This window comes from Hippocampus comes, unplaced genomic scaffold (genome assembly GCF_001891065.2).
Source record: "Hippocampus comes isolate QL1 unplaced genomic scaffold, H_comes_QL1_v1.1 scaffold85, whole genome shotgun sequence".
In the NCBI taxonomy this organism is placed as follows: domain Eukaryota; kingdom Metazoa; phylum Chordata; class Actinopteri; order Syngnathiformes; family Syngnathidae; genus Hippocampus; species Hippocampus comes.
Genome location: NW_017805540.1, coordinates 5,662,298 through 5,683,308, shown reverse-complemented (window position 1 = coordinate 5,683,308; position 21,011 = coordinate 5,662,298). Strand labels below are relative to the sequence as shown.

General features: G+C 41.1%; 1 protein-coding gene across 1 annotated transcript in view; it reads right to left on the bottom strand.

The window, feature by feature from the left end:
- The window catches only part of cunh5orf22 (chromosome unknown C5orf22 homolog), a 31,587-nt gene extending 21,532 nt beyond the window's left edge, over positions 1-10,055 (bottom strand). The window contains exons 1-5 of the mRNA XM_019879101.1: positions 9,814-10,055; positions 8,820-8,965; positions 7,044-7,193; positions 6,795-6,925; positions 3,543-3,868 (exon numbers count right to left, since the gene is read on the bottom strand). Coding sequence (XP_019734660.1) covers positions 3,543-3,868; positions 6,795-6,925; positions 7,044-7,193; positions 8,820-8,965; positions 9,814-9,882 — 822 coding nt within the window. The 5' untranslated portion in view covers positions 9,883-10,055. The remainder of the gene's footprint in view (positions 1-3,542; positions 3,869-6,794; positions 6,926-7,043; positions 7,194-8,819; positions 8,966-9,813) is intronic.
- Positions 10,056-21,011: the final 10,956 nt, after the last annotated feature.

Below are 21,011 nucleotides of genomic sequence, written 5' to 3'. Positions count from 1 at the left end.
TTTTTTTACGACAACTGTCTTGTCCACGGCGTCTTTTATTCGTTCCACTGGGGTTTAGCAAGTGTGTTTATAAAGAGACGACAATTGTTTGGGGACTATCCCCCACATTCTAGTTGAGATGGTATAACCCAAGTGGCAAAATGGCGCTTGCTACTGTTGTTGCGAGTTGCCATTCGTTCTACTAAACCATTAGTCAAACGCCATCATGTCTTCTGTCGTTATTACACAAACAAAAATCTCTTTACTGTTACTAGTGTTAGTGCCTCAATATGGCTACGCTCGTGAAAGCAATACAACGAACTCAAACGCGTCTTCGTCCAATGTTGTCAACTAATATCCGGATTAATTTTATTTTCTTCAATTATGCGGAGAAATGTTCATAAATATTTGAAAAACCCGGAATTCCGGGAAAATCCGGAGGACTTTCATCTCTGCACAAGTTAGAACAGTAATTTGCAAGTACAGTGATCCCTCGCTACTTCGCGATTCACTTATTGCGAATTCAGTGCATCGCGGATTTTTCCAAAGTATTGTATTCAGAAAAAAAAAAAAGGCTGAATAACTCGGAGGTTTTGTACTGTATATGCAGCGGGCACTTATTCAAGGTGCATGATTGGTTCCTGGTGCGACATCAACCAATGACAGCACAGAGTGGATTTATCCCGTGAGCTTAATGGCTGCGCATCTTCACAGCCTCGCCCAGCACCTTGAGTCTCATCATGCTGGTGACTCTGGCATTCTGTCTCTTCTGTTGTTTCTACGTGCGCGGCGGAGAGAGAGAGTGCGAGAGAGAGAGGGGGCGGATGTGGCCCTGTCTGAAAGCAGCAGCACGTCTCTCTTCGCCTTCTTCTCATCAATACCGATTAATTGTCTTATCATTAACACATCGGCTGCGTGGGGATGGCTGGCCAGGAGCTAGCTGGAGGCTAGCAGTGGCTCAACCGTCAGAGCATCAAATGAGGGCCGCCTTCTACGCCACCAGCACAAGTCTCTTCGCTTCTCTCAGAAGGCAATGCTGATGAATGTTAATTACTGTATAGGGTTTTATAATTAAAGATTTAAGTAAATACGTCTAGTGCTGTAGTCTTTGTCTCAAAAATGTAAAGTATAAATACTGTTTACATATTTTAAACATTCTGCTACCCACAAACCCTGACACAAAAATTCCTAGGTGGGCCGGGGCAAGCCCCATTTCGCGGTTTGTCACTTAGCGCGGCAGGGTCTCGGTCCCAATTAATCGCAATAAGTGAGGGATCACTGTAAATCCCAGTTCTATTGCGAAATTGTCATGAGAAAAAAAAAAAGCTTTATAAATTGTTGACACGTCTGCATTAACGACCAAAAAAATGATATGATGATATATAATTAAAAAAAAAAAAAAAAAGCAGTCGGCCCTTATAAAGGGTGACATGGTCGCTTGTGCTATTTAGTGACATGATGTGTAAACACATTAAACATGACCAGAGGAAGTGATGAAGAGCGTTGCCTCTGGAGATTTGAAATAAAATTATAGGCCAGCATGTTTAAGTTAAAGGCTGAAAGACAAAGTTACAAAAATCCTTTGATTGTAGCGATCAGCTCAAAAGGTTGTGCAACAAAACATTAACTGAAGTGTACCATAATTTTTGTCCGGGTCTCTTTCATGAGTTTGTTTTTGAAAATAATTCTGTTGAACCTCAATAAAAAAGCAATGTCTGGTTACATTTCATCCACTGTTTACCGTTGCTATTGTTATTATTATTCTTTCAGAGGGGTAACAATTTTTCCACGTGTCTATTGTTTGACAGTTGACATGAGTATTTTTTTTAAAACATTGGTTCTCCGGTGTGCTTGCCCACCTATTAATTGTGACCAGACACAAGCAAGTAGCTCATTTGTGACCTGCCTATTCAGAAAGCAAGTCTCGATTTGGCAGCTAGCCAAGACAAAGTTCACAGTGAAACCCTCTTTTCAGCAATGGTTGACGCACCATCATGTCAAAGACAAAAGGGAAGCAGAGCTCAGTGGTATCACAGATTAGATTTAGCTAACAGTCTTCATTCAGTCATTGTCAGCCATTTTGGAGCATTTTGACATTTTCAAGACTCACAGGATATTGTGGTCAATCAAACTACCAAATGAAAGAATAGACTCTCCTTTCAGCGGGAAAAGATCGACTGCCTTTTCTGTCATTTTTTAATCAGCAGGAGAAAAAAAAGGTAGGTTGCACAAAAAGCAACAGGTTCTCCCAGTGGACTCTCAAACGGTGCTGATCTCATGTCTAAAATGGGGCACTGATGTCATCTACTGGTGGTTGTGCATCAGTTGTTTCCAAATATGACATTTACACTGAAGTAACATCAGACAGACACTCCCTGCCCCATCTACAGTACGTTGAAAAAACGTAACAGACAAGTATTCTTGTCAATGACTGTGACTGAATTAACCGTTAGCTTCTGATCACGTGTTCACTATGAAAGGGATGAGACTAATAATGAGATGAGACTTTAAGACAAATAGTTGTGCCAAATAATCCACCATAAACATCTCCGTGGAACAGCCAACAAGTTATGAGCCCAATTTAATGTAGCCTACTACTATTTTCTTGAAAATATGTTTTCATGGTTTGCAGTTTTTGAGAAATTTTGTTTAAGCATGTCCTTTACCTGTCAGCTATTTTGAAAATTATGCTATTGTTAAATGCCCATCAGAAGCAGAGACCTGTGACTGAATTTCTTGCTTTAGGAAACTACCACTAAACATGTTTTTTTTTTTAATCTATCGATCCCTTCTCTAAACCACCTATCGTCATTGAGGTCACAGAGAGTGCAAAATGTGTATGGGGAAGCTTCATTGGCTATACAACCGTCAAAAAGTGGGTGTCCAGGATCAAAGACGAGGAAGAGCCTACTTTGCGTGACCTCTGTGACAAGCACGGGAGTGGCAGACCATCATGAGCGGTTAATCCTGGAAATAGTGGTGGGGTTGAGGAAATGACCAGAGAAGATTGTAGAGTCACCATCACTACATTTTTGGGGATACACCTTGTATGAAACAGTATTTGCAGTACTTCCAAGAGCTATGTGTTGCAAATGTTTGTTCCCAGACGAACTCACTACGTTTACAAGGAGGTCAGTTCTGAAGCTTGTTTGGAACTTCCGAGTGTCACAAAGGTGATTTTTCTGGGGGAAAAAAAAAAATCTAATAGTGGGCTAAAATAAATTGAGCTCATTACTTTTTGGATGCCCCTCATTCAAGCAAGAAAGAGAAGAAATGTGTTCTGGCATGATATGGATTAAAATGATTCTGCATTGTTGCCACTCCTACATTTTGTATTGTTGAAATATGTCTTTTATCATAAACCAAACAAAAATGCTCTGTCATCCTGAAATGGCACACTATTTGTTCAGCTTAAATACCTGATTTAAAATGCCAATTAAAAGAAGCCCAATCAATTATTTGGATGTGTAAGAAAAACAATCACAACCAAGATTACACCATTACAAATCTGCTTCCAACAACACAACCACAAATACAAAATGGAAATTAGAAGCAATAGGTACCTCAGTATACAACTCCTTGAATGGATTCTTACAGGAAAAGAAATCTAAATCAATATCCAGGATGTATGGCTCTGTGTGACTCAGAAAACTTGATATCCTTTTAACCACGTAACTTGTGGTTCCTTCTTCATCTTCACCATTGTAATCCCTTTTTATACTGCAGCTCGGTTGTTCTTGTCCGGCATCTTTATTAACCGACCTGACTTCGGCAAGTTGTGGCGCATCAGCTCTTAAAAGGGCTTGAGAGCAACTGGCCTCTCCAACTTGTGAACATTCTCTCCTGGGTTTCTTCGCAAGCCATGTCTCAGAGTCCTCCATTTTCATTTCTGTAATATTTATTTGAGGGGAGGGAGGGGAGCAGGGGGGAGAAAATCATTTTGGCTATGCATTTATATGCATGTTCAATATGTACACGACCAATCAAATTTGTACAGGCGATCTCCTACTATAGCACGAAAAAAATGCGTCAAAACTTTTGACTGTTGGTGAATGTGTACAGATATACAGTGCCGTGAAAAAGTATTTGCCCACTTCATGTTTTCAAATTTTGCTTGTTATTTATTTACACACGCAACCATCTGCTGACTTACATTGAGTGTTACGCGCCAGTGAGGAGTTCCCCGGAACTCCGAAGGAGATAGACATGGCCATGAGGATAACGCTGATGTAATAGTGCAGGGGACAGGGGGGGGGGGGGGGGGGGGGGGGGGGGTAAGATGAAGTCCATGCCCTTCCTTTGAGCTAGTAATATTAAGTCCCGCAAATAAAATGGATGAGCTAGGTGCACTGATAAGAAATGCAGAGTAGTTGTGCAATATACCTTTATCATACTGTGAGAGATATTTGCGAGTGTGAATGGTTGTGTGTCTATGCGTGTACTACTAGTGGTTGGCAACCAGTTCAGGGTGAACACCGCCTACTGCCGGAAGACAGCTGGGATAGGCTCCAGCACGTCTGTGACCCTCGTGAGGATAAACTGCTCAGATAATGGGATGGATGGAAAAATATTTCTTAACAAGGGATTTTTTAAAAATAAACTTGGGCGGCACAGTGGACGACTGGTTAGCAATTCGGCTTCACAGTGCAGTGGTGCAGGATTCGATTCCCGCTCCAGCCTTCCTGTACGGCCTTCCTGTGCGGAGTTTGCATGTTCTTCCCTTGACTACATAGTTTTTCCCTAGGTACTCCGGTTTCCTCACACATTCCAAAAACATGCATAGCAGGTTAAGGGAGACTTCAAAATTGTCCCGAAACGTGATTGTGAGTAGGAATGGTTGTTTGTCTATGTGTGCCCTGCGATTGGCTGGCAACCAGTTCACGCTGTACCCTACATCAATTGCCCGAAAATAGCCGCGAGAGGCTCCAGCACTCCAGCGACCCTTGTGGGGATAAGCGAATGAGAAAGTGGATGGATGGATGGATGGATGGGTGGACAAATACACTTCAATTAAAGTTTAAATGTTCCTTGTTTATTTATTTGTTTATTTTAGAGCCTATATTATTTAGGAAAAAAAACTCAATTTATTAAAAGCTAAAAATTCACATCTTAACGAGGGGTGCTAATAATGTTGAAGTGCAGTATACAATGTTTTACAACAGTACCTGACAGTATTTATAATTCCATATGCAGAGATGAAAGTGGACTTTTCTGAAAATTCCGGAAAAAATAAATAAATGTGTGTGTGTGTGTGTGTGTGTGTGTGTGTGTGTGTGTGTATACACACACACACACACACACACACACACACATTTATTTATTTTTTCCGGAATTTTCAGAAAAGTCCACTTTCATCTCTGCATATGGAATTATAAATACTGTCAGGTACTGTTGTAAAACATTGTATACTGCACTTCAACATTATTAGCACCCCTCGTTAAGATGTGAATTTTTAGCTTTTAATAAATTGAGTTTTTTTTCCTAAATAATATAGGCTCTAAAATAAACAAATAAATAAACAAGGAACATTTAAACTTTAATTGAAGTGTATTTGTCCACCCATCCATCCATCCATCCATCCACTTTCTCATTCGCTTATCCCCACAAGGGTCGCTGGAGTGCTGGAGCCTCTCGCGGCTATTTTCGGGCAATTGATGTAGGGTACAGCGTGAACTGGTTGCCAGCCAATCGCAGGGCACACATAGACAAACAACCATTCCTACTCACAATCACGTTTCGGGACAATTTTGAAGTCTCCCTTAACCTGCTATGCATGTTTTTGGAATGTGTGAGGAAACCGGAGTACCTAGGGAAAAACTATGTAGTCAAGGGAAGAACATGCAAACTCCGCACAGGAAGGCCGTACAGGAAGGCTGGAGCGGGAATCGAATCCCGCTCGTGAAAGCAATACAACGAACTCAAACGCGTCTTCGTTCAATGTTGTCAACAAATATCCGGATTATGCAAATTTTCCTCAATTCTCCGGAGAAATATTCATAAAAATTTGAAAAACCCGGAATTCCGGGAAAATCTGGAGGACTTTCATCTCTGCATATGTACCTGTGGGTGAATTAGATAAGTACAGTCTCCATCACCAAAGTGCTATAAACACTACAAAAAGAGAACAGTACTAATTAAGTTCGATGGGCGTGAATGGGGCAAAGTACAGTTCCAGACTGATATATGTTTATCGTGTTCAAACCATTCCCTCTGGGAAGGATTTAACCTAACACACAAAAAAAAAATGCACGTTGCTGTAAAATTGATGTGAGTGGATCAATTTGTACTGGCCTGGTCGGTAAATGTCTGCAGCTACATGGTGGCCCAAAACATTACCACAGAGTCCCTGCCACTTCTGCCCTCTATCTTTGTGTTTGTGCAACTTTGACGACGACGACACATTGAGTTGGAGCGCTTTTTCGCTGCATTTTTTTGATGGTATCATTTTTGCCAGCTAAATATCACAATGGTACTTTACAGGTATGCACTGCAACAATACTATAAAATGGGTAATGCTACGTAAAGCATTATAATTGCAAGTTGTCGGAAAAAGGACAGGTGCTACTTTGAGTGCACAGACTGAGACATGCTTTGGGATCAACAAAGGCGATCTCATCTATCACTGGATAAATCCGTGATTGGAAGGTTCTACTCTATTAAAAGAAGTGGGCCAATGAAAATACTCATGTACGAATAAAAAAATAAGTCGCATTGAAACTACTACCCAAACAAGCACAATTTTTCCAAAATGTTACTGAAGTAAATATAATGGAGCAAATATGGCACATTACTACACATCTCTGCTGAATACATACCTTTAAATGTCTGCTGACGATTAACAGGATTGACTTTGATCACATTTAATATGAGTGGTTTGGGGTTTTCAAGCTGTTCCTCTGGGACGTACAAGCCATCACTGAGGAAGTAATGATCTTTACTTGTCAACCTGCCAAGATGGGGAAAGTGAGAATTTGAAAGACAAATTGACTTTGATGACAAATGAACAAAACAACAAATTAGTTTCAGTAAAATCAATTTTGAATGAACTATCAGGTAAATTATACCTGATGGTGGTGGTGGATGAATCTTTGCCGACGGTCATCTTGTGTTCCCCTTCCATGATTTGCTGCGACCAGTAGGGATGTAGCCATGCCACACAAGAGACGTGGCCAGCGTAAACCATAGGCATGATCCAGTTCTCTATACTCAACTCGCTGTAAAAAATGTATGTTGTCTGGCATTAATGAGATTAAGTACATCAGTAATGCATGTCAGCATTAAACATAACACTGCAGTCAGTGTACCTCACTATGTTATGTTAAAAAAAGGGGGGGGGGACAGTGGGGGGGGGGGCTCATGCCATCCAACATTATGCTGGGCTAATTGCGAGTGTGGATTCATGATGACGCAAACAAGATCTTGCCACCTGTGAAGTGCGCGCGCGCGCACACACACAGTGATAATTTCACTGTTTGAGCCCTGCAAGTCCCAGGGACTCGCTGATCCGAAAAGTATGAGTCCCATTATGCATTTAGAGTCCCAAATTTCGCATTCTGAAATGGTCTATTTATTCAATTGCATATGATAATAACACAAACAACAATATGCATTGATAATAGGTTTATTTCTTATAAACAAATGCTGCAAAAATTTCAATAATTCTGGCATGAAAGATTTGCTGAGAAATAGGTTCTTATTTCATCCCATGGTTCAGTCTTCGAGTTCATAAATTCTCCTCTCTTTACTCTGCTTCCAATGATGCTTTCTCAAAGTCAACTTATCGCAAGAAACTATCCAACTTCAGCTGCTTCCTTCTGTGATCGCTCTGCAAGAAACTCTCGCAACACTTGTGTTAATGTTACACAATTTGGCAATCGTCTGCCGATCTCGCTAATCTCATCTCGCGAGAACGGAAATCTCGTCACGTGAGATTACTTAACGCGAGATCAAAACAACAATGGCGGCGATTGTCAAACTGCAATCGTTGCTAGAAAAAAAGGTGTACCATAGTTTTTTTTGTTTTGACTGAGAAATTTCCTTGCATCCCAGAAACGCACATTATTTGGAACTGTGCGGGAAAATTATGAGTCTAGGACGTGGGACGCAGAGGTAACGAGATGGCTGCACACACGTATACACGTACACACACACAAAGTGATTCGCTCCAATTACAGCGACAATCTTAAGAAAATAAGTCTTGACATGTAACTGTCTGCACAATCATTGTCTCTGCAATTATTTTTGACGCCTCACCAGTGACGTGGAGGAATTAACATTGGTGTTACTATTTCACAAACAATTTAAAGTTACGGTTTGTCAAAACACACACACACATACACACACACACACACACACACACACACACACACACACATTCTGACAAGGATTAACATCGCCATCATTGGAGCACATGATGCCGAGTGATGATTTGATGTAAAAAAAATAATTTGCAATGTGGGATTTTTTTCCCCACTGGATGAATGCACTTGAATTTGTTATATTCCCCCCTTTTTTTATTTTGGTCCTCTATTACTTCAAAAATATTTATGAACTTATGCAAAGCTTAAGAACACATCTTAACTAGAGCTGCCAGAACTTTTAGGACCCCTAAAGTTAATGCTTTCGACAGCCACCTTTTGAAAACAAACAGCTCCTTCCAAAAAGTTTTTTTTCATGTTCTTTTAAGAATACAGGCATTTAATCCTAGATACATGTAATTTTAAAAATGTTTTCCATATTAGGGTAAAGAAGGAAATGAAAATATCTTGCAGTGAATGAGTCTTCTCCTATATAGTTTCATTAGGTGTTCGAATACAGAAATAATTCTTGACACAACATACCTGAATAACTTATCCTTTTCAAAAACTGCATCAGCACACAAATTGACAGGAATCAGAAGATCTGGATGGGAGTCTAAATGAACCATCTTAATGTTCTTCATGGGGAGATGTCTTGATGCAATGGCACGATATATATGGCATACCACCTAGCGAAGACAAGCAAGTCTACAGCTTACATTTGAAAACAAAATTGATGTTATGGAGCAGATGACATATTCTGTATACCTTCAAAAAGATATGGGTTAAAACAAAACGATTGCAGAAGTGGAAAAAATATTCAATGAATGACGCGGAATTTTTGTAAGAGTCATTTTCCATTTTGGGGTCGACATATTACCGTAATGACCATACATAAGGCGCACCAGATTTTAAGGCGCGCCGTGAGCTTTTAAGAAAATGGAAGACTTTTCGGTGCGCCTTGTAGTGCGGAAAATACGGTATCGTATTTTTTAATGTACTGTTAAGTTTTATTGCAGTCTGAAGAATGCATGGTATTTTTTTAAGATACGGATGATGAAGCTGCTGGTCGACAAACCAACGTGCATCAAACCATCTGCCTAATTTGCATATTACGCCTTATGGGTCTGCCGCTGTTTTCTGAAAATGTTAAGTAAAAATCTTTAGCCATGACATTGCATTTTGAAATTTCCCTTTTGACTTAGGTAATTGCATTAAAAAAAAAGTGTGGGGTTATTAACTTCAAATTTGGATATCTCTGAACTAGCTTGATCAAATTTGACAAATGAGATATCCTTTTTTTCTGTTGGTATTTGATGAAACAAATTTAAATGTGACTCCACCCTTGTTCTTGAGAATATGTTGTCTCTTTCTGCAATCTTTCCAATCAAAGAATTCTTAAAATAGGATGAAGACTATGAAGGTTAACCTTTTTGTGGACCATGTTCATGGGCAGATTCAAGTCTTAAGAAGACTTAATCTGGTCACCACTCGCCGGGACGTCTCGAAAAGTACAGAAGATAGAGCACAGACTTACATCGTGGTGGTCTTCCACGATCCATACTGGCAGGTGTTTATAGACCCGCGCTGGTTGAACAAAACTCATTTTAAAACGCGCACACTAGCTCTGAACCATGCAAAACAAAACAAGAAATGGGTTACCGGTATATACTCTTATGAAAAGACTTAAACCATTATTAGTGCGGATTACAAATTGGTACTCCTGTGACTACGACTACTTATACTTGTTTTACGACTGAGTCTCCGTCTTCTTCTTCTTCTTCTTCTTCTTCTTCTTCTTCTTCTTCTTCTTCTTCTTCTTCTTCGGCCGGTGGAAGCATCCCACGTTTATAGTTATCGCCCCTTTTGTGATGGAGTTTGTATCAGAGTTCTTCAGTGTGAGAGAGTAAACCCAATAGCCAAACAGTTTCCTTCACCAAATAAAACAGAACCCTCACAAAAAGACTCTCTATTATTTTCGTTTGCCTTACCAAACCAAAACAACCTTAATTCCTCAACCCACATTCAACACAACTTGCCCGAAGACAAACAACCATTCGTACTCACAATCACACCTAGGGATAACCCTGTGTCAAACGCAAGGCCCGGGGGCCAAATCTCGCCCGTCACATCATTTACCCTGAGTACTTGTTAGCAGAGTTGCTTCACAGCGCGTGCAGATTGGCATCCTTCTGCCTAACATCCAAGAATGACACGTTGAGTGAGGTCTTTCCTTCAGCCATGGATCGGCGTGTTTTATTGAACAGGTGGAGAGAAGAAGAGAGAAAAAGAAAAGGCGTGTCCCGTTTTTAGGGCCAACACGTCACTCACCACGAACAAAAGTAGAGTTATATTGCCCTCTACTGGCTCAGTTGTAAAAGGCAATCATACAATCTTAACTACTGTTTCCCACAAAAGCCAATCAAACACGTCAACCACGATGCTTCCGAATATCTGTACTAAAACGTCAAACTCACTCTCATATGCAACAAATAACTGAGATATTGTAAGCATTTTATTGATACGAAACCCCTCATTACAGTCACTAAAGTTGAAGAAAAAAATATTCTTGACTTCTTTACACGGTTTCACAGTCATACAGGCCCTCCAATGGAAATGGTAACTATCAAGGTTGTATGATTGCCTTTTTGCAACTGAGCCAGCAGAGGGCAATGTAACTCTACTTTGCATTGTTCGTGATGAATGACGTCTTCTGCCATATAAAAGGGGCACGCTGTTTTTTTGTTCTCTCTCTCTACCTATTGAAATAAATATTGCCGGTGTCTGGCTGAAGAGAATAGTGATGGGAATTCCGGCTCTTTTGAGAGAGCCGGTTCTTTTGGCTCGGCTCACTAAAAAGAGCCGGTTCTTTCGGCTCCAAAATGGCTCCTCAGTTTTTTTGTTGCTTAAATTAATTTACGAACAAAAATAATGTAAATTTATGTGTAAAATGAATTACTAATGTAAAAAACATACAGTATGTCAAATATTTATTATTTATATGGCTTTATTTATATTCTTCTGAACACACTCAACATGGAGTACAACATGGAGTGCTACAAAAAATAAATTACAAAGTACAAAAACAAAGACCCATCTCAAAACAAGGTCAACAAAAAGTTCCAATCTCTGATTGTGTATATTTATTAGCTTTTAACTATTTACAGTAAAACAACATAAGTAAGCTTTGATTACCACACAAATTATAAATTAAAATTTGATATTGGATATTTTAACCTTGTACAGTCTACATGCTGCCTTTGAACTATTAATTAAGTTGAAATGAGTCCAAATTTCACTGCGTTTCCTATCCATTTTCTCACCTTTCCACTTTCCACCTTGTGGTTTTTTTCTCTGAAGCGATATCGAGCTCTCTCGTCTCCCTGTCTCTCCTGTTCGTGTGCTGCTCACAGTGTGCTGCTGTGTGTTTCTAACTCCTCCCCCTTCTCTTCACTGCAGTGTGTGAAACCCTCCCCTCCCTTTTCTAGCACGGATCTTGACCAATCACGTGCGGCTTTAACCGAAAGGGGGGAAAAAACCAGGAGAAAAAAAAAGTCGGCTCCTATTCGGAGCTGCTCCCGATTAGGAGCGGGCTCTCGTCGTTCATTTCAAAGAGCCGGCTCGAAGAGCCGGTTCGTTCGCGAACGACATATCACTAGAAGAGAACACCTATCATGTCATTCTTAGGATGGTAGACAAAAGGATGTCAGTCAACAAGCGCTGTGAAGTAACCCTGCTAACAGTAACTACAATATAGCCCGTGACAAAAATGAGTTTGACACCCCAAATCAAGAGTGTTTAATTAACCTATCGAGCATCTTTTTGGGATGTGGAAGGAAACGAGAGTACCCGGGTGAAACCCAAGCAGGCACAAGGAGAACATACAATCTTCACATAGGAAAACAGGGGCCCAGAATTTAACCCATGATCTCCATACTGCGAGGCAGACGCGCTAACCAGTCGACATATAGATAGATAGATAGATAGATAGATAGATAGATATAGATAGATAGATAGATAGATAGATACATAGATAAAGTGCCTTGCCTGTCACAGTCAATGGTAGTGTAGTGGTAAACTTGCAAGCTTTCGGGGCAGGCAGCGCCGGTTCAAAACCCCCTCCGTGAAATGTGAAAATACAGCCCCAAACACTTGGTTACTTTTTTTTCCATGGGAAAACCACAATATGTCACGTCATATATGACTAAATTGCTTTGCCAGTCACAGGCATTGGAAGTGTCGTGGTAAAACTGCAGGCTTTCAGAGCAGTCAGTGCAGGTTCAAAACCTTCTCAGTATTGTGTGAAAATAACATTTTAAACACATAGTTATTTTTTTCCATGGGAAAACCCCAATATGCCGGGTCTTATATGAACAAAGTGCCCTGTCATTCACCGTCACTGGTAGTGTAATGGTAAACTCTCTGGCTTTTGGTGTACTCAGCGCTGCTTCAAAACCTGCTCAATGAAATCTGAAAAATCAGCACCAAACACTTGGTTACTTTTTTTTCCATGGGAAAACCACAATATGTAACGTCATATATGACTAAATTGCACTGCCAGTCACAGGCACTGGTAGTGTAGTGGTAAAACTGCAGGCTTTCAGTGCAGTCAGTGCAGGTTCAAAACCTGCTCAGTATCGTGTGAAAATAGAATTTTAAACACGTAGTTATTTTTTTCCATGGGAAAACCCCAATATGTTGCGTCTTATATAACCGAAGTGTCCTTTCATTCGCAGTTGCTGGTAGTGTAGTGGTAAACTCGCTGGCTTTTGGTGCAGCCAGCGCTGGTTCAAAACCCGCTCAGTGACATGTGGAAATACAGCACCAAACACATGGCTACTTTTTTTCCATGGGAAAACTCCAATATGTAGCGTCATATATGACATAAGTGCCTTGTAAGTCACAGTCACCGGTAGTGTAGTGGTAAACTAGCTGGCTTTTGACGCAGGCAGTTACGGTTCAAAACCCACTCAGTGATGTGTGAAAATACAGCACCAAATATGTGGTTAATTTTTTTTCCATGGGAAAACCCCATGTTAAGATATGATTCCTCTCTGTTAGCTGGATTTGAAAGAAACAATGTAGAATGCTGTTGAAGGTATTTCCTGCTGACTGTGATTACAATCACCTTTGGTAACCCCTCACGCCCACTACTTTTATGACCCCTCCAGAGGACACGTCAACATCAAAAGAGGAACTGTTATCTCAAGTATCTGTGTTGCAGCTATTGAGGGACTGTGCTTTGCTATGAGTACTATTGATCTCAGTCTCTTTCCTGAACATTTGTTTGCACACTTAAAACAACATATGTGGTGTTAAAGTTTATCTTCTTCCTCCTTGGTTGATTAACGGCCCCCCAAGTGTCTCTTCCGTTGTTCCCCCGCACCTTGGGTCGGTCCCTGATCGCTGTTAAGCCCCCCTGGGAAGACCTCTTATCTCAGGATGTATGCACAGCGGGGGTTCTGGAACTTGCCATCACACCAAATGGTGGGTAGTGGTGGTCTGGTCTCACCTCACCACTCCCACCTTCTTCCAGCCACACCGGGTCAGATGTCATGTTACTTTCTTTGTTTCCGGGATTTGCATGAGAGGCGTACCTAACCGCCTCTCATTATCATATTGTCTCTATATAATCTCATGAATGTGTTTCTTCTAGGCTTCCTGATTCAAATCTGGACCCCTCAGGAGCCCGAATCGATTCGTAAACTGCAGAAAATAAATTAAAACCCTTCAAAGGAACTGTTCATCACCTCCAGCCTTTATTTGGTTAACCAACATCCTCATCATCCGAAATTCAACGAACACGCGAGGAAGAGAAAGGCCGCTCTTCCCCCAACACCCAATATATAGCGTCATATATGACCAAAGTGCATTGCTGGTCATAGTCATGGTAGTTTAGTGGTGAAACCGCTGGCTTTTAGTGCAGGCAGCAGTGGTTCAAAACCCACTCAGTGACATTTGAAAATACAGCAGCAAACATGTGGTTTCTTTTTTCGAAGGGAAAAGCCCAATATGTCACGTCATACATGACTAAAGTGCCTTGCCCGTCACAGTCACTGGTAGTGAAGTGGTAAACTCGGTGCAGGCAGCGTGGGTTCAAAATCCACTCAGTGATGCGTGAAAATACGGCACCAAACACTTGGTTACTTTTTTCCATGGGAAAACCCCAATATGTCACGTCAAATATGACTAAATTGCCTTGCCAGTCACAGGTGCTGGTAGTGTAGTGGTAAAATTGCAGGCTTTCCTTGCAGTCAGCGCAGGTTCAAAACCTGCTCAGTATCGTGTGAAAATAAAATTTTAAACACGTAGTTAATTTTTTCTTTGGGAAAACCCCATTATGTTGCATCATATATGACTGAATAGCCCTGCCATTCACAGTCACTGGTAGTGTAGTGGTATCCTCACTGGCTTTCGGTACAGGCAGTGCCAGTTCAAAACCCGCTCAGTGACATGTGAAAATACAGCACCGAACACTTGGTTACTGTTTTCCATGGTAGAACCCCAATATGTACAGTCATATAAGACCAAAGTGCCTTGCCCTTGACAGGTACTGGTAGTGTAGTGGTAAACTCGCTGGCTTGCGGGGCAGGCAACACCAGTTCAAAATCCGTTCAGTGACATGTGAAAATACAGGTTCAAACACTTGGTTAATTTTTTCCGTGGGAAAAACCCAATATGTTGCATCATATATGACCAAAGTGCCCTGCCATTCACAGTTACTGGTTGTGTCGTGGTAAACTCACGGGATTTTGGTGCAGGCAGTGCCGGTTCAAAACCCCTTCAGCGACGTGTGAAAATACAGTAGCGAACAAATGTTTACTTTTTTTCCAGGGGAAAACCCCAATATGTTGCATCATATATGACTAAAGTGCCTTCCCTAACACTGTTAGTGTAGTGGTAAACTCGCTGGCTTTCGATGCACGCAGTGCTGATTCAAAACCTGCTAAGTGAAGTGTGAAAAAAACAGCACCGAACACTTGGTTACCTCTTTGGGAAAAGCCCATTACATTTTGTCACATATGACCAAAGTGCACTGCCAATCACAGTCACTGTAGTGTAGTGGTAAACTCGCTGGCTTTTGGTGCAGGCAGCGCCGGTTCAAAAACCGCTCAGTGACGTGTAAAAATAAATTTCAAACACTGAGTTACCGTTTTCTTTGGAAACCCCCTATAAGTTGCATCTTGTATGACCAAAGTGCTCTGCCATTCACAGTCACTGGTAGAGTAGTGGTAAAATCTCAGGCTTTCCGTGCAGGCATCATGGGTTCAAAACCTGCTCAGTGACGTGTGAGAATACAGCACTGAACACTTGGTTAACTTTTTTCGATGGGAAAACCCCAATATGTTGCGTCATACAGTATATGACCAAAGTGCCTTGGCCGTTACAGTCCCTGGTCGTGGATTGGTAAACTCGCTGGCTTTTGGTGCATGCAGCGGCAGTTCAAAACCCACTCATTGATGTGTGAAAATACAGCACCAAACACTTGGTTACATTTTTCCATGGGAAAACCCCAATATGTCGCGTCTTATATGACCAAAGTGCCCTCCCATTCACAGTCACTGGTAGTGTAGTGGTAAACTCTCTGGCTTTCGGTGCAGTCAGCGCTGGTTCAAAACCCGCTCAATGAAATGTGAAAATACAGCACCATACACTTACTTTTTTTTCCATGGGAAAACCTCAATATGAAGCGTCATATATGACCGAAGTGCCCTGCCATTCACAGTCACAGGTAGTGTAGTGGTAAAACCGCAGGCTTTCAGCGCAGGTTCAAAACCTGCTCAGTATTGTGTGAAAATTAAATTTTAAACACAAAGTTATTTTATTCCATGGGAAACCCCAATATGTCGCGACTTATATGACCAACATGCCTTTCAATTCACAGTCACTGGTAGTGTAGTGGTAAACTTTCTGGCTTTCAGTGCACTTAGCGCTAGTTCAAAACCTGCTCAATGAAATGTGAAAATACAGCACCAAACACTTGGTTACTTTTTTTCCATGGGAAAACCCCAATATGTAGCGTCATATATGACCAAAAGGGCCCTGCCATGAACAGCCACTGGTAGTGTAGTGGTAAACTCGCTGGCTTTTGGTGCATGCAGAGCCAATTGAAAACCCACTCATTGATGTGTGAAAATACAGCACCAAACACTTGGTTACATTTTTCCATGGGAAAAACCGCAATATGTCGCGTCATATATGACTAAAGTACCTTGCCAGTCACAGTCACTGGTAGTGTAGTGGAAAACTAGCTGGCTTTTGGTACGGGCAGCGAGTGTTCAAAACCCGCTCAGTAACCTTTAAAAATAAAATTTTAAACACTGAGTTACCTTTTTCTCTGGGAACCCCCATATAGGTTGCATCGTGTATGACCATAGTGTGCTGCCATTCACGCTTGCTGGTCTTGTAGTAGTAAACTCGCCGCCTTTCGGTGCAGACAGTGCCGGTTCAAAACCTGCTCAGTATTGTGCGAAGAAAAAATTTCAAACACTTTGTTAATTTTTTTCTTTGTGGGAAAACCCCATTCCGTTGTATCATATATGACCGAAATGCCCTGCCATTCACAGTCACTGGTCGTCTCGTGGTAAACTCGCCTGCTTTGGGGGCAGTCAGAGTTGGATCAATTCCTGGTCAGTGACATGTGCAAATACAGCACCAAATACTTGGTTACTGTTTTCCATGGGAAAACCCCAATATGTAGCGTCATATATGGCCAAAGTGCCCATCCAGTCACAATCACTGGTAGTGTAGTGGTAAACTCGCTGGCTTTTGCTGCATGTGGCGCCAGTTCAAAACCCGCTCAGTGACTTGTGAAAATACATCACCAAACACTTGGTTACTTATTTCCATGGGAAAACCCGAATATGTCGCGTCTTATATGATCAAAATGCCCTGCCACTCACAGTCACTGGTAGTGTAGTGGTAAACTTACTGGCTTTCAGTGCACTCAGCACTCAGCGCTGGTTCAAAACCTGCTCAATGAAATGTGAAAATACAGCACCATACACTTGCTTACTTTTTAACATGGGAAAACCCCAATATGTAGTGTCATATATGACCAAAATGCCCTGCCATTAACAACACTGGTAGTGTAGTGGTAAAACTGCAGGCTTTCAGTGCAGTCAGCACAGTTTCAAAACCTGCTCAGTATGTGTGAAAATAAAATTTTAAACACGTAGTTAATTTTTTCCATGGGAAAACCCCAATATGTCGCGTCTTATATGACCAAAGTGCCCTGACATTCGCAGTCACTGTTAGTGTAGTGGTAAACTCGCTGGCTTTTGGTGCAGGCAGTGCTGGTTCAAAACCCGCTCAGTGATGTGCAAATACAGCACCAAACACTTGGCTACCACTTTTCCATGGGAAAACCCCAATATATAGCGTCATATATGACATAAGTGCCTTGTCAGTCACAGTCACTAGTAGTGTAGTGGTAAACAAAGCTGGCTTTTGATGCAGGCAGTTGTGGTTTAAAACCTGCTCAGTGATGTGTGAAAATACAGCACCAAATAGTAGGTTAATGTTTTCCATGGGAAAACCCCAATATATCGCGTCATATATGACCAAAGTGCCTGGCCGCTCACAGTCAGTGGTAATTTAGTGGTGAACCCGCTGGCATTCAGTGCAGGCAGGACCGGTTCAAAACCCGCTCAGTGATGTGTGAAAATACAGCACCAAATAGTTGGTTAATGTTTTCCATGGGAAAACCCCAATATATCGCGTCATATATGACCAAAGTGCCTGGCCGGTCACAGTCAGTGGTAATTTAGTAGTGAACCCACTGGCATTCAGTGCAGGCAGGACCGGTTCAAAACCCGCTCAGTGATGTGTGAAAATACAGCACCAAACACTTGGTTTCTTACTTCCATGGGAAAAACCCAATATGTCACGTCATATATGATTAAATTGCCTTGCCAGTCACAGGCAGTGGTAGTGTAGTGGTAAAATCGCAGGCTTTCTTTGCAGTCAGCGTAGGTTCAAAACCTGCGCAGTATCGTGTGAAAATTTAATTTTAAACACGTAGTTAATTTTTTCTTTGGGAAAACCCCATTATGTTGCGTCATGTATGACTGAAAAGCCCTGCCATTCACAGTCAGTGGTAGTGTAGTGGTAACCTCACTGGCTTTCGGTGCAGGCAGTGCCGGATCAAAACCTGCTCAGTGACATGTGGAAATACAGCACCGAACACTTGGTTACTGTTTTCCATGGGAAAACCCCAATATGTAGAGTCATGTAAGACCAAAGTTCCTGCCATTCACATGTACTGGTAGTGTAGTGGTAAACTCGCTGGCTTTTGGGGCAGGCAGCGCCGGTTCAAAACCCGCTCAGTGATGTGTGAAAATACAGGACCAAACACTTGGTCAATTTTTTCCGTGGGAAAAACCCAATATGTTGCGTAATATATGACTGAAAAGCCCTGTCATTCACAGTCACTGGTAGTGTAGTGGTAACCTCACTGGCTTTTGGTGCAGGCAGTACCCGTTCAGTGACGTGTGAAAATAAAGTAGTGAGCAAATGTTGCCTTTTTTTCCAGGGGAAAACCCCAATATGCAAGTGCCTTCCCAATCACAGTCACTGTTAGTGTTGTGGTAAACTTGCTGGCTTTCGATGCAGGCAGTGCTGATTCAAAACCCGCTAAGTGACGTGTGAAAATACAGCACCGAACACTTGGTTACGTCTTTGGGAAAACCCCATTACGTTTTGTCATAAATGACCAAAGTGCGCTGCCATTCACAGTCACTGGTGGTGTAGTGGTAAACTCGCTGGCTTTCAGTGCAGGCAGCGCCGATTAAAAAACTGCTCACTGACGTGTGAAAATGAAATTTCAAACAATGAGTTACCTTTCTCTTTGGAAACCCCCTATAAGTTGCATCTTGTATGACCAAAGTGCTCCGCCATTCACAGTCACTGGTAGAGTAGGAGTAAAATCGCAGGCTTTCCATGCAGGCATCATGAGATCAAAACCCACTCTGTCACTTGTGAAAATAAAATTTCAACCAGTTAATTTTTTCTTTGGGCAAACCCCATTACATTGTGTCATATATGACTGAAAAGTTCTGCCATTCACAGTGGTAAACTCGCAGGCTTTGGGGGCAGTCAGAGTTGGATCAAGTCCCGCTCAGTGACATGTGAAAATACAGCACCGAACACTTGGTTACTTTCTTCCATGGGAAAACCCCAATATGTAGAGTGATATACAGTGAAACTCCTCTACAACGAAATCATGTTTGCAGCAAAAAAAAATTCACAACAGGGTTATATATATATATATATATATATACATACATACAGGTATATGTTATCATATATTGGTCATATATCTTTACATATATCACTAATATATTGTCCAATATAAATTGCAATAATGATTGTAGTTACTTATAAATGCCAAATTACATATATTTTGTACAGTATAAATGCATGTTATTTTGCAATATATTGCAATATATGAAAAGCGGCAATCATTTGTATATTTTGCAATACATTACAATATATTACAGTTAATATATTGGAAAATATATTTTCCTTTCGTAAGGTTAGATAGATCGATAGATAGATAGATAGATAGATAGATAGATAGATAGATAGATAGATAGATAGATAGATAGATAGATAGATAGATAGATAGATAGATAGATAGATAGATAGATAGATATTCAGACCACCAGGGCAGGCCAGTACCGCTAATATTCCCAATTTGGCTGCAATCTTGATGTTTGAGCCATCATGTCAAAATTAATAATAAAGACATTTTGAAATAAGTAACATTTAATAAATAACAGACAAATATATATTTCCTTTTGAAGTGTAAAATAAGTATTATGAAATGTGTTTTATTAATCTTTCATATCAAATGAATATGATTTTTTGTACTTCAATTTTAAACATGTTTTTTTTTAATTATACATCACAGACAAATATATCTTGGAAAATGAATACTGTATGAATGAGTACTGTTGTTATATTTTAAATTACATGAAAATAATCATTATGAAATTCATTCATTCATTCATTCTTTCATTTTCCAAACTGCTTTTATCCTCACTAGGGTCGCGAGAGCCTATCCCAGCTGTCTTCGGGCAGTAGGCGGGGGACACCTTGTACCGGTTGCCAGCCAATCGTAGGGCACACAGAGATGAACAACCATCCGTGCTCACACTCACACCTAGGGACAATTTTGAGTGTTCAATCAGCCTGCCATGAAATATTTTAATAAAATAAAATTATAATCATTACAAAGTGCGGCCGGGTGGCCGAGTGGTTAGCACGTTGACCTTACAGTGCAGAGGTTGTGGGTTCAATCCCGGTTCCGGCTTTGCTGGATGGAGTTTACAACCGTGACCCAACTCTCGCATGACTTGAGTGATGTGACCTTCGCTTTGTGAAGTCAGAGCAGTTTTCAAACAACAATTGTGGAAAGTGATGATACAAGTCTGAAAACAAAATTAAAAGCAGAAGTGTAGAAACAATTTGGAATTCAAGTGAGTGTTAAGCGAGAGTGGAGTAGAGGGGAGCTGTCCATTTCCTTATGGCCCTCCTTGGACATAGGTTCTTTTATTTCTCTACAAGGTGGAAGAAGACCCAACACCCCATCGTCTTTTCTGCAGTTTATCACAACACAATACGAATCGATTCGGGCTTCTGAGAGTTTCAGAGCACGTCAGGAAGCAGGGGAAAAATACAGTCTCACGTTTCTATAGGGTTAATATGTTAATGAGGGGAGGGCAGTCCTTC